This window comes from Triturus cristatus, chromosome 6, assembly GCF_964204655.1.
Source record: "Triturus cristatus chromosome 6, aTriCri1.1, whole genome shotgun sequence".
Taxonomy (NCBI): Eukaryota; Metazoa; Chordata; class Amphibia; order Caudata; family Salamandridae; genus Triturus; species Triturus cristatus.
Window position 1 is genome coordinate 562118203 of NC_140589.1, and position 15755 is coordinate 562133957.

The 15755-nt window shown below is 46.5% G+C and overlaps 1 protein-coding gene across 1 annotated transcript in view; it reads left to right on the plus strand.

Moving 5' to 3' along the window:
* Positions 1–15755, plus strand: part of LOC146817397 (dynein axonemal heavy chain 5-like) — a 1608734-nt gene that overhangs the window by 1481057 nt on the left and 111922 nt on the right. The window contains exon 95 of the mRNA XM_085609634.1: positions 13931–14147. Coding sequence (XP_085465760.1) covers positions 13931–14147 — 217 coding nt within the window. The remainder of the gene's footprint in view (positions 1–13930; positions 14148–15755) is intronic.

A 15755-nucleotide genomic window follows, 5' to 3' on the forward strand; every position in this document is an offset into this window, starting at 1 on the left:
GAGAGCACCCCTCTCCAAGTTCATTCGATTACTATTCTGCGCCCCAAAAGCGTTTGACGCATGCAGCCATTCGAATCAAGGCAGTGCACTTTTTCAAAATGGAAACAGTGTCCATCGAAAAAGATTTATGTCTGGCCAGAGATATAAGTTGAGTGGTATATGCACAGCCGTAGTGAATTTCCAGCTACATTTGAGTGGCATAAAAGGGTATTTGCCAAAGGACCCTGGAAGTGGTTGCTGTTTGGAGGGGCGGGGCCTGGGTTCAAAGGCGGCGCCAATATCTGTGCGTCTTGTTTTCGTCTGTCAGATGCCTTCTGACAGTGGTGAGTTTTTGGATACCAGAGGCAATAGCCTTATTACTCCACATTCATTTTGAGTTTTTTAGTCGCTGTTTAGGTTGTCTTATTGATGTGTGACGCTTTGTCACAGGCGGCGCCAATATTCGCTCCCTCTGTTGCTTTGTAGGATCACGAGGACAACGAAGTGTCACAGAAGCACAGCGTGGGCAGCAGCAGTGCAAGCTTCTTAATGCACAGTACTAGTGTCAGCAGTTTATGCTTCCTCACACACAGATCAGATGTGCAGCAGCTGCAAAACTCGCAAATAACCATGTTTCTCATGTACTGAAGTCATTGCCAATGCTTACATTTTTTGTCACCCATTCTGCCTATTTAGGTGAAGTTTATATAGCGTTTACTGCACCCGACGAGGCGTTGAAGTGAAATGCCTTCTGTGGAAAGCGTATCTATAAATAAAGAGCTCTTGCACTGTTAGCAGTCATGGTGTCAAAGGCGCGCGCTCTCAATCCCACAGTGCACTGGGCCTCACTGTGACCGATAATGTCTTCTCTGTCACCTGGAGCTAAAGTACTTAGATTACTCCGTGTCATTAGCGGCGCACATTATCTGCCTGGCCAGGATTATTACATGTCTGCTTCAGGCATGGCTGGTTTTACAGCCTCACAGCTTTGTGACGTTTCTGTGAAACCGGGTATTTATTCATCTGGCTGAGGGGCCCTTTTAGGAGAAAAATGCCACGCGTTCTCATACAAGGGCATGTTGTATTTGTTTCCCAGGCAAATAATTACAGCGTGTTGGCTACAGATGGGAAGGGGTGAATAACAGCTCTCTAAGTAACTAATATCTCCCTGTCAGACTCAATTATCCGTTATTAGATCCCATCCAAGGGCGATCCGCCTCACGTATAAACATCCCTTAGTGTAAGCGGGCAGGACGCAGCCGGCTGCAGGCGCTGTGAGCTTTTCATTTTGTCTTCTTCCTCTAACCCAGGAGGATTTGAAGAACGTAGTGTAGTGTATGCCGGACGGTACTTTCTATTCTATTCTATGCAAATGTTTAGAGCTCATGGCGACCTGAAGGCATCCCGGCACTAGCAACGCAACACAAAGTTCACCTATGTGCTCAGGAGGGCATTAATGATCAAACACCATGTTTTGAGGAGTTTTCATAATTTAAGTTGTTGTCGGTGAGTCTCAGTCAGTGTGGGAGGGTCTTCCATATTTTGACCACCTTGTAGCCAAAGGAGTGCCCACCGCTTGTCGCTCTACTGGCTGGGATGGTGACAAGGCGAGCATTGGTGGAGTGAAAGGCTTTGTTAGGCTTGTAGTGGGAGATCAGAGGTCTGAGGATTACAGGGCCTTTTATTTGGAGTGCCCATTGGGCTATGCATCGGGCTTTGAATTTGACCCTTTGCTCAACCGGAAGCCAGTGCAGGGTGGCCAGGGCTTGCCGGGCAGAGTGGTGTCTGGGAATATTCAGCAGAGGCTCAGGCTGATGCGTTCTGCTACACGTGTAGTTTTTTGATTACCGATTTTGGAGCTTCCAGGTAAAGCAAATCCATGTAGTCCATGTGGGAAAGAATAAGTGCCTGGACCACGAGCCTTCTGGATTGGGGGGGGGGGGGGGGCGGGGTGTAATATTTTACAGATCATTCTGTAAATGTCATAGCAGCAGCAGAGATCTTAGTGCCCTGGGCTTCCATGTCTAATGATTTGTCCAACTATACCCCCAGGCTTTTAATAACTGCTTGGCAGTTTGGGCTGGACTGTTCCCATGAGGCACAGGGTCAAGACTGATTTGCATATGGCCATGTCTAAACTGGGGTGGTGTAGTGGGCAAAAGAACGATGGATTTAACCCAGATCTCTTGACTGGGGGAGAATGTCTGCATTGTCAGCATTCCGTCCATCATTTGTTTGTTGTAACGCTTTTCGCCCTAAGTGGGATGGGTATTCCCAGACGTGGGACCCGTGCTCACTACGCCACTGGAGTCAAGCTACCCTGGCTGATGACGGCTGATAGCCAGAAACCGGTCCTAGGATGCTTGATTCCGGTCCAGGGAAGACATGGCTTGGCAGTTTGGGCTGGACTGTTCCCATGAGGCACAGGGTCAAGACTGATTTGCATATGGCCATGTCTAAACTGGGGTGGTGTAGTGGGCAAAAGAACGATGGATTTAACCCAGATCTCTTGACTGGGGGAGAATGTCTGCATTGTCAGCATTCCGTCCATCATTTGTTTGTTGTAACGCTTTTCGCACTAAGTGGGATGGGTATTCCCAGACGTGGGACCCGTGCTCACTACGCCACTGGAGTCAAGCTACCCTGGCTGATGACGGCTGATAGCCAGAAACCGGTCCTAGGATGCTTGATTCCGGTCCAGGGAAGACATGGCTTGGCAGTTTGGGCTGGACTGTTCCCATGAGGCACAGGGTCAAGACTGATTTGCATATGGCCATGTCTAAACTGGGGTGGTGTAGTGGGCAAAAGAACGATGGGTTTAACCCAGATCTCTTGACTGGGGGAGAATGTCTGCATTGTCAGCATTCCGTCCATCATTTGTTTGTTGTAACGCTTTTCGCCCTAAGTGGGATGGGTATTCCCAGACGTGGGACCCGTGCTCACTACGCCACTGGAGTCAAGCTACCCTGGCTGATGACGGCTGATAGCCAGAAACCGGTCCTAGGATGCTTGATTCCGGTCCAGGGAAGACATGGCTTGGCAGTTTGGGCTGGACTTTTCCCATGAGTAACAGGGTCAAGACTGATTTGCATATGGCCATGTCTAAACTGGGGTGGTGTAGTGGGCAAAAGAACGATGGATTTAACCCAGATCTCTTGACTGGGGGAGAATGTCTGCATTGTCAGCATTCCGTCCATCATTTGTTTGTTGTAACGCTTTTCGCCCTAAGTGGGATGGGTATTCCCAGACGTGGGACCCGTGCTCACTACGCCACTGGAGTCAAGCTACCCTGGCTGATGACGGCTGATAGCCAGAAACCGGTCCTAGGATGCTTGATTCCGGTCCAGGGAAGACATGGCTTGGCAGTTTGGGCTGGACTGTTCCCATGAGGCACAGGGTCAAGACTGATTTGCATATGGCCATGTCTAAACTGGGGTGGTGTAGTGGGCAAAAGAACGATGGATTTAACCCAGATCTCTTGACTGGGGGAGAATGTCTGCATTGTCAGCATTCCGTCCATCATTTGTTTGTTGTAACGTTGTGGGTAGGGATGGCACCTTAGCTATCAGGCTAACCCAGGTTTATGTTATTCATCAGTACCATGTGCTCTATTTTCTTTCCGTTCAGTTTGAGGCAGGAGTCTGCCATCCAGACTGGTACTTCCTTCAGGAAGGGGCGTAGTGCAGGGCATTGAAGTCTTGCCCTTGGGTTGAGAGAACACCAATTGGGTATCATCGGCATACAAAACCAGGGATACCCCGAATGACAGTACTATATCTGCTAATGGACGCATGTAGATATTAAAGAGCATTGGACTCAGGGACAAGCCCTGCGGAACTCTGCATCTCAATAGAAGTAGTCCGATGAGCAGGATCTATCAGAGACTTGAAAAGTCCTTCAAGAAGGAGGTAAGCCATTTTAGTGCCAGGCCTTTAACACCTGCACTGTGAGTTCTGTTGATGAGGATGTCATGGTTCACCGTGTCGAATGCTACACTAAGGTCAAGGATAATGATGGCCGCCATGCCTCCTCAGTCAAGCAGCATTTTTGACTCCTCTAATACCATCAACCGGGCAGTTTCTGTGCTGTGCTTAGGGCGAAAGCCAGTCTGGGTGGGGTGAAATTTATTTTTTTTCCTAAGAAATCAGAGAGATGCTGGTTTACATGTTTCTCTATCAATTTACTCAGACCAGGCAGCAAGGAAATAGGTCAGTAGTTTCCTGGGCAGAGATGGTCCTGGCTGGGTTTTTTGAGAAGGGCTTTGACTGTGGCATGTTTCCATGTGGGGGGCACTATTCCCTATGTGAAAGATAAGTTGGCCATTTCCAACATCACCGGAGAAGTGAGTTCAGCCGCTTTAGCAGGAATGTGTGGTGGAGCTGGGTCAAGAGGGGAACCTGATTTGACTTTACTGAATAAAAGTGTAAAGATATCAGGGTGAGTTTGGGGAAGTCCACCAAGCCCATTTTCTCCGCTGTTTAGTTATTGGTGATTTGACTGGGACTGAAATCCTTGCTAGGTTTGGGGAATGTGAGGTAGATACCAGTGATCTTTTTAAAGAAAAAAACTCGCAAGGCCATTGCAGACTGTTCCATAGGGGTCAGGAGTGATGCTGTAGAATTTGGGTTCCATAAGTGCTTCCGCGATCTGGAACATTTCAGGTTGGACATTGGAGGCGCTGTTGATCCTTGCTTCATAGTAGGCTGCTTGTGCCTTTTTGATTTCAGAGTGATACCTCATCATGGATTCTCTCAGTGGTGGCCGGCATGCATCTGGGGTGGTGGGACAAGGGGGTAAAGAGGTCTTAAAACAATAAAAATACATTAACCTTCTACCACATCTTTCCTATGTCGTCTCTTCTCCGTTGGCCAAAGTCACCGATTAGGAAGCACATCCAGGCTCCTCTGAGCCAATCACAACGCCGCAATGCAGTGTTGCAATTGGTAAGCACCAGGCTCCCCTGAGCCAATCACAACGCTGCAATGCAGCATTGTGATTGGTCTGAGCGCTGTGGTTCGGCGCTCAGATGGGGGTTGGGGGCCTTGGCATGTTCTCCACCCAGGCTGTAATGCAGGCTGGGTGGATAACATGCTAAGTGCGCATGACTGTTTGGCTGGCCCAAGAGGGCCGGTTAGAGCATCATGCACACTTCAGTGTGCCCACCACTCCTCCCCTGCCCTCCTCTGTCAGCAGAGCAGCCCCACCTTGCCCAAGATGCTGAACCAGGATAAAATAAAGTGATAATAAAAGCAAGTTATTATCTTTTTATTTTTATTTTCTTTTGCTGCTTCAAAGCAGTGGGGCAATAAGCCACAACTGGTGTCTGTATATTCTGATTTACTGAGTTCTACATAATCTCTCCTCCATTTCCTTTCCACTTTCTTTCCAAGCCTTTTTTAACATCAGGAGATGGGGGGGTATACCAAGGGGCAGATTTGTTCTTGATGTTCCGTGTGATAACTTTTATAGAAATGATGTGGTCCAGTGAGTGATTTATCTAGTGGATAACCTTGTCATTCACGATCTGAGGGTCCTCGCCTAGATCAGGTCTGGATCCCCTAAGGCCAAGCCTTTACTTATTGAAATTACATTTTGGCCAGCAGCGGTCTCTCCAAGTGAATGGACGGGGGAGGGGTGGGGGCTGCCATTTGGAGTGTTCCTAAGGAAGGGGATTAGCTGATGGTCTGACCACACTACTGATAAGGGGTTCAAAACATTGAGGTGGGGGTTGCTTGAAAATATGGGGTAGATCAAGTGCTCTTTCTCATGTGCTTGACCAGGAGCTCTTTGGGACATTTGTAAGCATAATATATCATTCAGAATCCCTGCAGCTAGGGGGCCTGCTGGTTCTTCTAAATGAATGTTAAAGTCACCCAGTAATGTGAAGTTTAACTTATTGAGAGCCTGGCTACCAATTATATCCGGAAGGGCTTGGGCAGGGGGGTCAAAGGAGAAACACCCCAGAGAACGTGTGGATAGGAGTCGGGGAGTAGGCAAATGCCATATTTTTACTGTCAGCGAGGGGAATATGTTAATGTAGGCATTTAAATGCCTCTTTGAAAATAATAGCAATCCCCCCTCCCTTTCAATCTGGTCTATCTCCTTGGTGTATGTGGTACCTTGAAGGCAGGGCTTGGGTAATATCTGGTCCAGCTTCTGCATGGAGCCAGGTTTGTCAGGAAAATGATGGCAGGTTTTCTTTTTCCTCGAGAAAGAAGAAGTTCAAATTTGTGAGCGGGCAGGGATCTACAATTAATCATGTACATGTACCAGTTAGTCGTGTTGCTACTGGTGATCTTCGTGTGAGGCGTGAAAAGGGATGGGATAGAGCACATCCTGCATTGCTGTTTCTTGTTGTAGAAATCAATTGCGTGGAGGCACTCTACCTTGGTGGTTCCTCTAAGAGCCCGCAATGGAGTGGAAGAGTAGATACATTTATTTGAAGTTGGGGAGCCAGGGTTTCTGGCCTCTGGTCCCGTTCGCCAAAGGCGCACCAGCAGCGCAACCGTGCCCCGGCCTTCATTATATAGTGTTAGCCTTATAGCAACTGGAGTACCGACCAAGGTGAAGTCTCCAGTGGGCTAGCCACCTCACCCCCCAAGCAAGCTCTTCTCTACCAGCAGAGCACGCAAGTTTCCGATGTACACTTTTAGAGTTCATGTGAGAGAAAGGCGCAATACAAAATACATTGCTGTGTTGGCATAATGATTTCTTTCCAAGTATTGTACAATAATTATTGTAAATTCTTAAAGTACTTTTGAATGGATAGGTAGCAAAAATGTTATTGCATGCTCTAAATTATTGAATATCAACGTTAGGGTGAAGCTAAAACATATTAGTATTTTTAAATAAAAATAACTATGCAATTGCACTTCTCCTTCCATATAAGCATGCATGTGCTCACACAATGTATCATTTTATCATACCTTCCAGTTGATACGAGGTATCCAGAAGTAGACACCACTCATTGTAAATTGAATGAAATGAAAATGTATATAGCGCACTACTGCCCGAAGGCTTCTAAGCACTGCCAGCAACGGAAACACAGGAACGGAGAAACCAAAAGAAGCTAAGAGGATTATTCAGGGCCTAACAGATTGGGGAGGGGGGGGGGGCAATTGATTAAAAAGCCATGTTTTCAAGGCTTTCCTAAAAGAAAACAAGCATTGGCATAGCCAATAGGTCTCGCCTTTGGGACCTTATAAGTGTTTAGCCATGCAACGGTTGATGTTGTTGTACCAAGGATATTGTGCTGCATAACTAAATACGTATAAGGTCCCAAAAGCGAGACCTATTGGCTATGCCAATGCTTGTGCTTACCCTGTCGCTGATGCAGGTCAAATGTATCAAAAGGAACACACAAGTTTCAGGATGGCCCACACCCATGCCTGGAGTGCTGCTTCCTACAAGTGAACCCTTCTCTGAACATAGGCACTGGCAGTACCTACCTTAGAATGTGCATTTTAGGGTGGTAATTCGTCCCACACAAACTCCTAAAAGACATACCTGTGAAAATGAAATCTTCTGGCAGCCCATCCCTGAAAGCGGTTCTGAGGGAATAGGACACAATATCCTTTTCGGGTACATGCGTGATTAGTTGCTGTAGCAAAATAATACAACTGGGTACCATGCTAGCCTATGAAGTATTGGAATAGCTCATGAGTTTCTCTTCATTTATTACCAATATGGCCTACATTTTTATAGTCAAAAGATTTGATAAGCTGTTCTGTAAAAATAATTATTTAGCCCTAAAAACAATTAATAGTGAGAGAAACACTCAAGCTCCCCGGGCGAAGTTTGGCTCGCTCAGGCATCAACGATGCTATAGGAGGCCAGAATCTGAACATTTTAAAAGGTCCCGGCCCAATCCTACTCCCAACCCAGGAAGTGTTGTATGTGTATCAGTTAAGGAAACTCATGGTCAAGCCTCTGATCTGCACAGAGTTGAAGGATGAGACATCTCACTCTCATACCTCATTGCTGCCCTCCTTCTTTCAAATTAGGCCCAGCCAATAATATGTGAAATGTAGTTCAGCTTTGAGCTCTGTACTGATAATAAAAATGTGATAAGACATTCCAGGAAACCCACGGTTTCTGTCTAGAAAGGTGAAAAACTGAAGGCTGCATAGAAAGGTAGTAATAGTGTGGGACATCAGTGCTAATTTGTGCCGGTGGTGGAAGGTGGTGGGCACTAGCACTCATTTTGGGCGCACATCAGACTTTGACGTCGATCAACAGAGAGAAAGGAAGAAAGGCTAGAACGAGGGAAGAAAAGAACAGTATTGAAACAGAGAAAACTGGCATGAAAAGGCCCTGCAAGAGTGAGATGAGGAGACAGAAGGTGTCTGCTGGTGGCAGAAAGAGGCATGAGGTGGGATAAAGAGCAGACAGACTTGGTATTCGGAAACCTTGGCATTAGGCAGGGCTGGCAGCAGACTTCCCATGAAAAGCTTCTGCCCTGCAATTAAGAAGTCCTTCTTTCCCACAAACTAAGTACTGAGGCATTAGTGTTGAGGTGGCGGGTGGGCTGCGGAACAAAGGGACAAGGAGAAGAAATGGGCTACGGGGAGAATGCCAGCTAGTCCCTGCTCGGTATAAACGTAAATTGCACCATTGCTTATTAAATTTGACATCTGATGTGGCTTGTTGTGCCAATAAAGTTCGTTTGAATTGAATTGACTCGAGAAAAGAAGAGAAAAGGAACGGGAAGGGCGGCTGAGGAGGAGGAGAAGGAACGGGGTGTGAGAGAGAGAGGAAATGTACAAATACAGGGGAGGGAGGGAGGGAGAGACTGAGTGAATGGCGAGCGAAGAAGCACAGACATAAGAATGAGAAACAGAAACAGGAAAGAGACTGATCAGGCGAAGTCTGGCAGGAAGGGGTCACCGGGCGCTCCTCCATGGAGAGGCTGCTGATGTGGCATGGTGTGGCCCAGCTGCTAGAGCATAAACCGCCTCTGGAAGGATTGTGTCTGAAAAGACACCCCCACAAGCACAAAGAAGGATGAGTCCCTCGACACAATCTCTCCCTCCAGCTCCAGTACAACTGCGGGCGGGCGAGTACATGTATGCATTGGGGGAAGCTTGAGTTGACGGGAGTTCTGACGGCAGGCCCTGCAGAGATTTTATTTATTTATGCGTTTTTATATAGCGCGGACTTTACCCGAAGGTGTCACAGTGCTTCACAATAGGAACAGTAACGTTACATGAGGAGAAAATTACAAGTGGGCATGTTACAAAAGCAAACGTTACGTTACATGAGGCATAAGTGACAATTGTGCAAGTAACATAAGCAAACAAGATACAAGGGGGTTTATTCTAATGGCTCTATTCTGGTTAGAGGCGGACGAGGTGCAACAGCAAATGGAACATTTAGTTCTTCCATCACTAAGGCCATTCCGCAGCAAACACAATTAGAGCAGCCAATCAATACGAGCAGCAGAATTTTCTTGTAATGTTGCTGTCGATGGCGGAATGCAATTATGAAGTCAGGAACTGCTCCCGGCAGGAAACCAACTGACGTTAAGATGAAGCCGCAGGTCCAATCAATCAATACATGTGGAATCAGAAAAATGCAAAACGCATGGAATGCGTGAAGATAATCAAAGTACCAGTAAAGGAGAACGGGCACAAACGGAGGGGGCAGGCCCACTGGACCCATCAGAGAAGTTGACACGTACACTTAAAGGGGGCAAAAAATTGGTGCCAGAAGCACACAAAGTGTGTATATAGTTCCTACATAACCCGGCTCCACTAATACCGAACACTTCTTTAAGTGCTACTTTGAATCTTCCATAGGTAAAGGAAGGTGTTCCCACCCATGTGACCGTATGTAGGTGTAGCGGTCACAATGTCATCAAATGCTAGAGATGGAGACCTTAATAAGCTCCTACCTGTAACAAGACAAGCTCGGCTTCAAAAGTGATGCGAGCGCGCGCGCCCGCCACGGCGAAAGTGAAAGCAGCGCGTTTGAACATATGTTTCCAATTAACGCGAGACGCAGTGGGGGAGCGTTGAGAGAGCAAGCGAGAGGAAAGCCAGATGGCACCTGATTGGGCGCTGAAAGTTGGCAGCTGCGCGCGTGCACGCGCGCGTAACCGTAAGCGCTAGGCCAGCAAAAGCGTGTGGTAGCACTTTCAAAAGCCCACTTACTAAATGTCTCGCAGAGCAGCGCATGCGCTGGCTCAGGCGAGACCTAAAAATGACTTGTACAGTTGAAGTGGGAGGGAGTTCCATCACTTTGCCATGCAATATACGAAACTTCTACCACCTCAATGACTCTTTTGTATTTGGGAATAACCACATTGCAAGTGGAAGAGGATCGACAAGTACTGGATTGACGGTACTTCAGTTTCAGATAATCTGAACTTGAGCATTTCAAAGCTTTGAAAGTAATGCACAATTCCTTGAGGTCAGTGCGCTTTTGGATGGGTAGTCCGTGAAGTTGGACTAAAGCTTGTGAGGCTGAGTGATACCTGGGAATTCCAAGTAAAGTGCTCAGCAGCATTCTGTAAGACATGTGGTTTATTTAAGAGTCTCGGCTGCATGTTGATATATAAAGCATTGGAATAGTCCAGTTTCGAAAGCACTAAAGCGGTGACAATCAACTTCTGCAGGCCTTGCAGGACTAAACGGAAAAACCTTCCTCAAGATCTTTTGAACAAAAAAAGATGAAGAGGTCTTGGCGTTAATTTGCTTTTCAATGACAATTTGTCATCAAAAACTATACCTAGGTTTTTTACTTTAGAGTCCAGTTTTGGTAAGATTTCTAGTTCCTGTGGCCACCAAATTGGAGACCAAAGCAAGTATTGTTGCCCAGCAGGACCACTTCGGTCTTACGTGAGTTCAATATCAAGCAGTTGTTGAACATCCAATTGCTGATCTCCTGCATACCACTATGGAATCTACTTGCAGTGTCATTAGGATTCCCAGGTACTGAGACTATGATTTGGGTGTCATCTGTGTAGTTCAAAACCAAAAACCCATGCGTTTTGATGAGACCAGCCAGTGGGGTAAGATAAAGAATAAAGAGAATGGAACTCAGAGACGAGCCCTGAGGAACCCCGCATGACAATGAGAAAGAACTCCATGTTCCTCTATCACTTACTTTGTGATCACCTGAACACATTTTCTTGTGAAGCTTTAAAAATACAATCTTTCACGTTTCCAAGTGGTTCAGTTATTTCAAATTGTTCATAATTTGTCCTATTTTAAATATTGATTCAATAACTTTTCTTGATTTGATCGATCTACAAGGGACCATTGTCAGGGTTTTTTTGGGCATCTTGACATGATACCCAAGGGAATCATGTCAAGAGCTATAGAAATGTTGGGGCAGATTTATAAAGAAATATTGCAATGCACCAGTGGCGTAACAACTTGTGGGGGGGCCCCCCTGCAAAGTTCAGGGATGGGCCCCCCTTCCAGACTTACTTGGGAGGTCTCAGGCCAGGGTTCTACTCTGAGGGGCCCCCCACACTTCGGGAGCTTCTGGGGCCTCTGCAACGCACCACAGCAACCAAAGTTTCTGCTCTTTGTGCACCAGGGAGAGAGGGCAGTGCAGACCTATATTTACTACATATGGCCTACTGCTGCTCTCTCTTCCTGCTCCAGTACCCTTTAAGGCTGCCTAACGCCATACACACCTCTGCACCAAAATGCTTTCTTCCCCTTGCGCAATGCAGTGCTGCAACTTCAGTTGCTGATGTGCATTACACTTAAAATAAAAAATGTCCCCTTTGAATAGTCTGCATATTGCGCACTTGAGATCATATTACATAAAGTGCCAGGGAGAAACAGGTGTGCCTGTTTTCTGCACTCAGAGCATTTTAGTACTACAGAAAGTGCCACAGATCTTTATGGAATTCAGATCATGCTGGTGCACATGTACTGCTAGTGCGAGCTTACGCAAGTGTGGCCCCATGCAATTAAGGAAACACTGCCTCTGTGTCCACAGCATATATATGCGAGTGCAAAAAGGTTATCAGGGGACCACAAATTGGTGGCACACCATAAAGATGCCCCATAAAAGGGGGCAAGGGTGATCCCATGGACCCAGAGATATCCCTGCAGGGGAAATTTCTGCCCTCCGTTTGAACACAGGTTGCATTTTTGTCTGTGAAAACAAGCATTTACAATGCAATAGGTCTCGCATTTGCGAGTGGTAGAGCTCTCGGCGTTGTAAATGACAATCCTGATGGAACCCGCGCCAGGGATGGCTACGAGATACACTTGTGAACCAACATTGTATTTATGGTCCATTGAGGATTGTGGCTACCTCAAGGTATGGCGAGCGCTGAGTAACCCGTACTCCGCATTCAAAGATATCGGCTGACCCGACTAACATCTCTAGTCATTATCAGCAACCGCCATCACAGCGGTACCTGTCAATGTGTTAAAAGTTTGATGGACAGCTCATCAAACTTTGAACAAGTTTTTGCTTTTTTACAAACAAAATCCTAAAGAGATTTTGTTTTTAAAAACGTTAAAACTAATGACCCTGACACCAAAGGAGTTGTCCCCTATGATATGGGTGTCATTACTATTTTTTTTACTATCCCTCACCCCCAGGTTTTATTTTGCAGCGATGAACAGCAAAAAACATTTAACACTGTCCACTCTAAATCGAGTGGACTTTGTTATATGTAAACCTCCGACATCCTTATGGAGTCATAGGGCCGTCAGTGTAATATGTCGGTGACGATTCTGGAGTAGGCTCTGCCACTGACATTCTTAAGATCTATCCGCCTGTAATACAGGTGGGCCGACTGAGCATTTGGAGGAGAGGGTTCTTCATCGCAGTTGCGAAGAAATGCCCTCTATGCAAAACTATAAATCAGGCCCTGAGTCAGGTCTTTTTAGTTTGCGTCCCCACTGTTTTCAAGGTTCCACCAAGCCCTGTCAGGTATTATGGTCGGGATCAGGTGTGGTGTAATTCCGGTGTAGCAATGTCCTGACACGGTCATGCAAACCACACAATGTCTGTGCTGTAATATCATAATCTAAATATTTCAGGCTGATTGAGTTCTGGAGGTTTTTGTACTATCTGTGTGAGAAATAACTTTTTTCTGATACATGACATTTAAACATCAAAGTTACGCACCTCAGGGCATATTTAGAAACCCCAATCGTCAACAAAGCATCACTTTTTTTGACGCTCAGGTGGTGTATCGCTATTTCCCATATTTACAAGTTGACGCTAAGCCACATAACATGGCTTAACGCAACCTTGTAAATATGCCCCTTTCTGCTGCAGTTCTCTGTGGCAAAGGAGCGTGCAATGGGTGTTGCTGTGGGCATTGCACAGCAACACCCATTGCTTTTTGACCCTGCCCCAGATTTAGAAGGCTGAGGCAGCACCAAAACAGTGCCATTCCAACACGATGGATTATTATCAGGCATTAGAATGGCGATACAAGGAGAAATGGTTAATTTCTGCTCGTTTTTTGCTCTTTCCATGTGTTCTGCATAGAAAGAGCAAATCGCCATGAATCTTTTTGTATATGTAGGAAGGTGTCCCTTCCTGCACATAAACAATCGCCCGTACAGCATAGGCACCCTTGCAACATGGCGGCAGGGTGCCTGCGCTGGCACTAGGCAGCTTTTTTTGCGCCAGCCCCAGGGGAAACACAATGCGAATATGGCGCATCCCTGTGTTTTAAAAATGTCAGAGTGTGGCGCTGCTGATTTTGGCTGGAAGTTTTAAAAAATCAAAAGAAAGTCTCAAATCCCCTAGAACGTTAGTTTCTCCAAGTTCGGTGCCCATTTGGGCTGTATATAATTGCACCATAAACCTAAATAAAAGTAGTCCGAATTAGACATTTCTGGGGCCACCTCATGGAGGATCAAATAGCACAAGTGTTACTGTTGTCAAATCTATAAAATGCAGCATTTATTTGTAACCTGATGTCATTTAAATTTGCTTTCTATCGATTTCACCATCTCTCACATAGGTACACAGCGGAGTTCACCGTGGATCTCCAGAGCATGGCTCTGATGTCCCCTCAGAAGCCTTCCTTGTTGATTTACAGCACCGACAGCTGCATCGCACGCAAACTTGTCTTGGAATTGGCCAGAAGGAGGAACCACAAAACTATTGTGCTTCCAGTCACTGACACAGAAGAGACAGAGAAGAAGGTGAAAGAATTACTACTGCAGGGAATGACAGAGGTATGGAAACAGCTGTAGTCACTATCACAACAAACAACCAGATAGGTGTCCTGTCTTTTCTGAACAGGTGTTGTCACAGTCACTAAAAAGTGTAACTGATAATTCCACTAGTTGCCATGGATTCAAAAGATAATCATTACAAAATTGCCCAAAACACATTTAAGTTCCCCTTTGGCTGGAGCCCCTTGCGGAGGACGGCCTCAGTAGATCAACAAAAAACAAGCATTGAAAATGCAATAGATCTTGCCTTTGATTAAGTTAAAGCTATTTGCTTTGCTAATGGTATTGTATAGCAAAGCAAATGGCTTCAACTTAATGAAAGGCGAGACCTATTGCATGTTCCATGCTTGTTTTTTTATACACCCACCCCTTTGTTTTGTAGGCCAGAGTCGATTTATATGTTTTCTTAGTAGGGTGTCAGAATGATAATCAGGGCATTTCACCAATCAGACACTAAACACGCCCCACAGCAATCACTTGAAAACTATTGTAGCAGCTGAGACAGCAATCACTAACGGAAACCGGATTACGATCTGATAACAGCCACGAAACAGGCGTGGTGATATTGTTTAGTCAACAAGGCAGCACAGAGCGGGCTCACCTTCACATAGCTGCCAAAGTTTCAGATTGCTTATGTGTGACATTTTTATAATTTCAATGTAATTATGGGTGACATTGAAAAGCAATGAGTGACACTTTCTCGAGAGGAAAATCAAGCAATGAAGACGAGGGAAACATATAAATAGCAGAAATTATACCTATTTGAGCAAAGAGAAACGATAAAATAATCTTAAAACTGCTGCAAAGTCCGAGCCCTGTTCAACAACACGCCGACGGACTGTGAGGTCACGAAGGTGCGTTGGGAGGCCTGGGTGGGGCCACTGGATGAGGTTGACTGGAGGGATGCCCTTATGGCACCTCGGTTGATCACCTCCTCGGCCAAACTGCGGCTCATTCAACTGTACTACTTGCACACCGCTTATCTGACAACGGAGCGCCTTCACCGTGCGGGTCTCTCCCCAGACGCTTCATGCGCGCGATGCGGGACGAGCCCGGCGGACTTCTTCCACATGGTGTGGACCTGCCCGCGCCTGGGACCCTATTGGAGCGAGATTGAGGCTGAACTCACTGAAATACTGGGGTGGGAGGTTCCACATGACCCCCGAATGGCTCTGCTGGGGATAACGGATGATCTGGACGGTTCCCGTCATGAGAAATTTTTCCTCACTACTGCCTTCGTGGTAGCGAAGCGAGATATTGCTACCGCCTGGAAGTGGCCTGAGCCCCCCCTATGTGCGGCATGGCGGAGGGGGGTGGACTGGTGCGCGACGCAGGAACGCGCGATGTACTCAGCGCGCGGCTGCCCCAAGAAGTTCCGCAGAGTGTGGGGGAAGTGGCTGGGGGGCATGATTTAAGGGCGTCAATGCGGGTGGGTGGAGTGACGTGGTTGGGGAGGGGGCGGGGGTTGTGCTGCGGATGGGCACAGGATGTATCCAATGTCTTTTGATGCCAGTTTGCTTGGACGGTTGTCCATGTACTTTGTTTGTTTATTTGCAAAAAATAAAAATTTGCTTATCAAAAAAGAAAAAACTGCTGCAAAGTACCAGA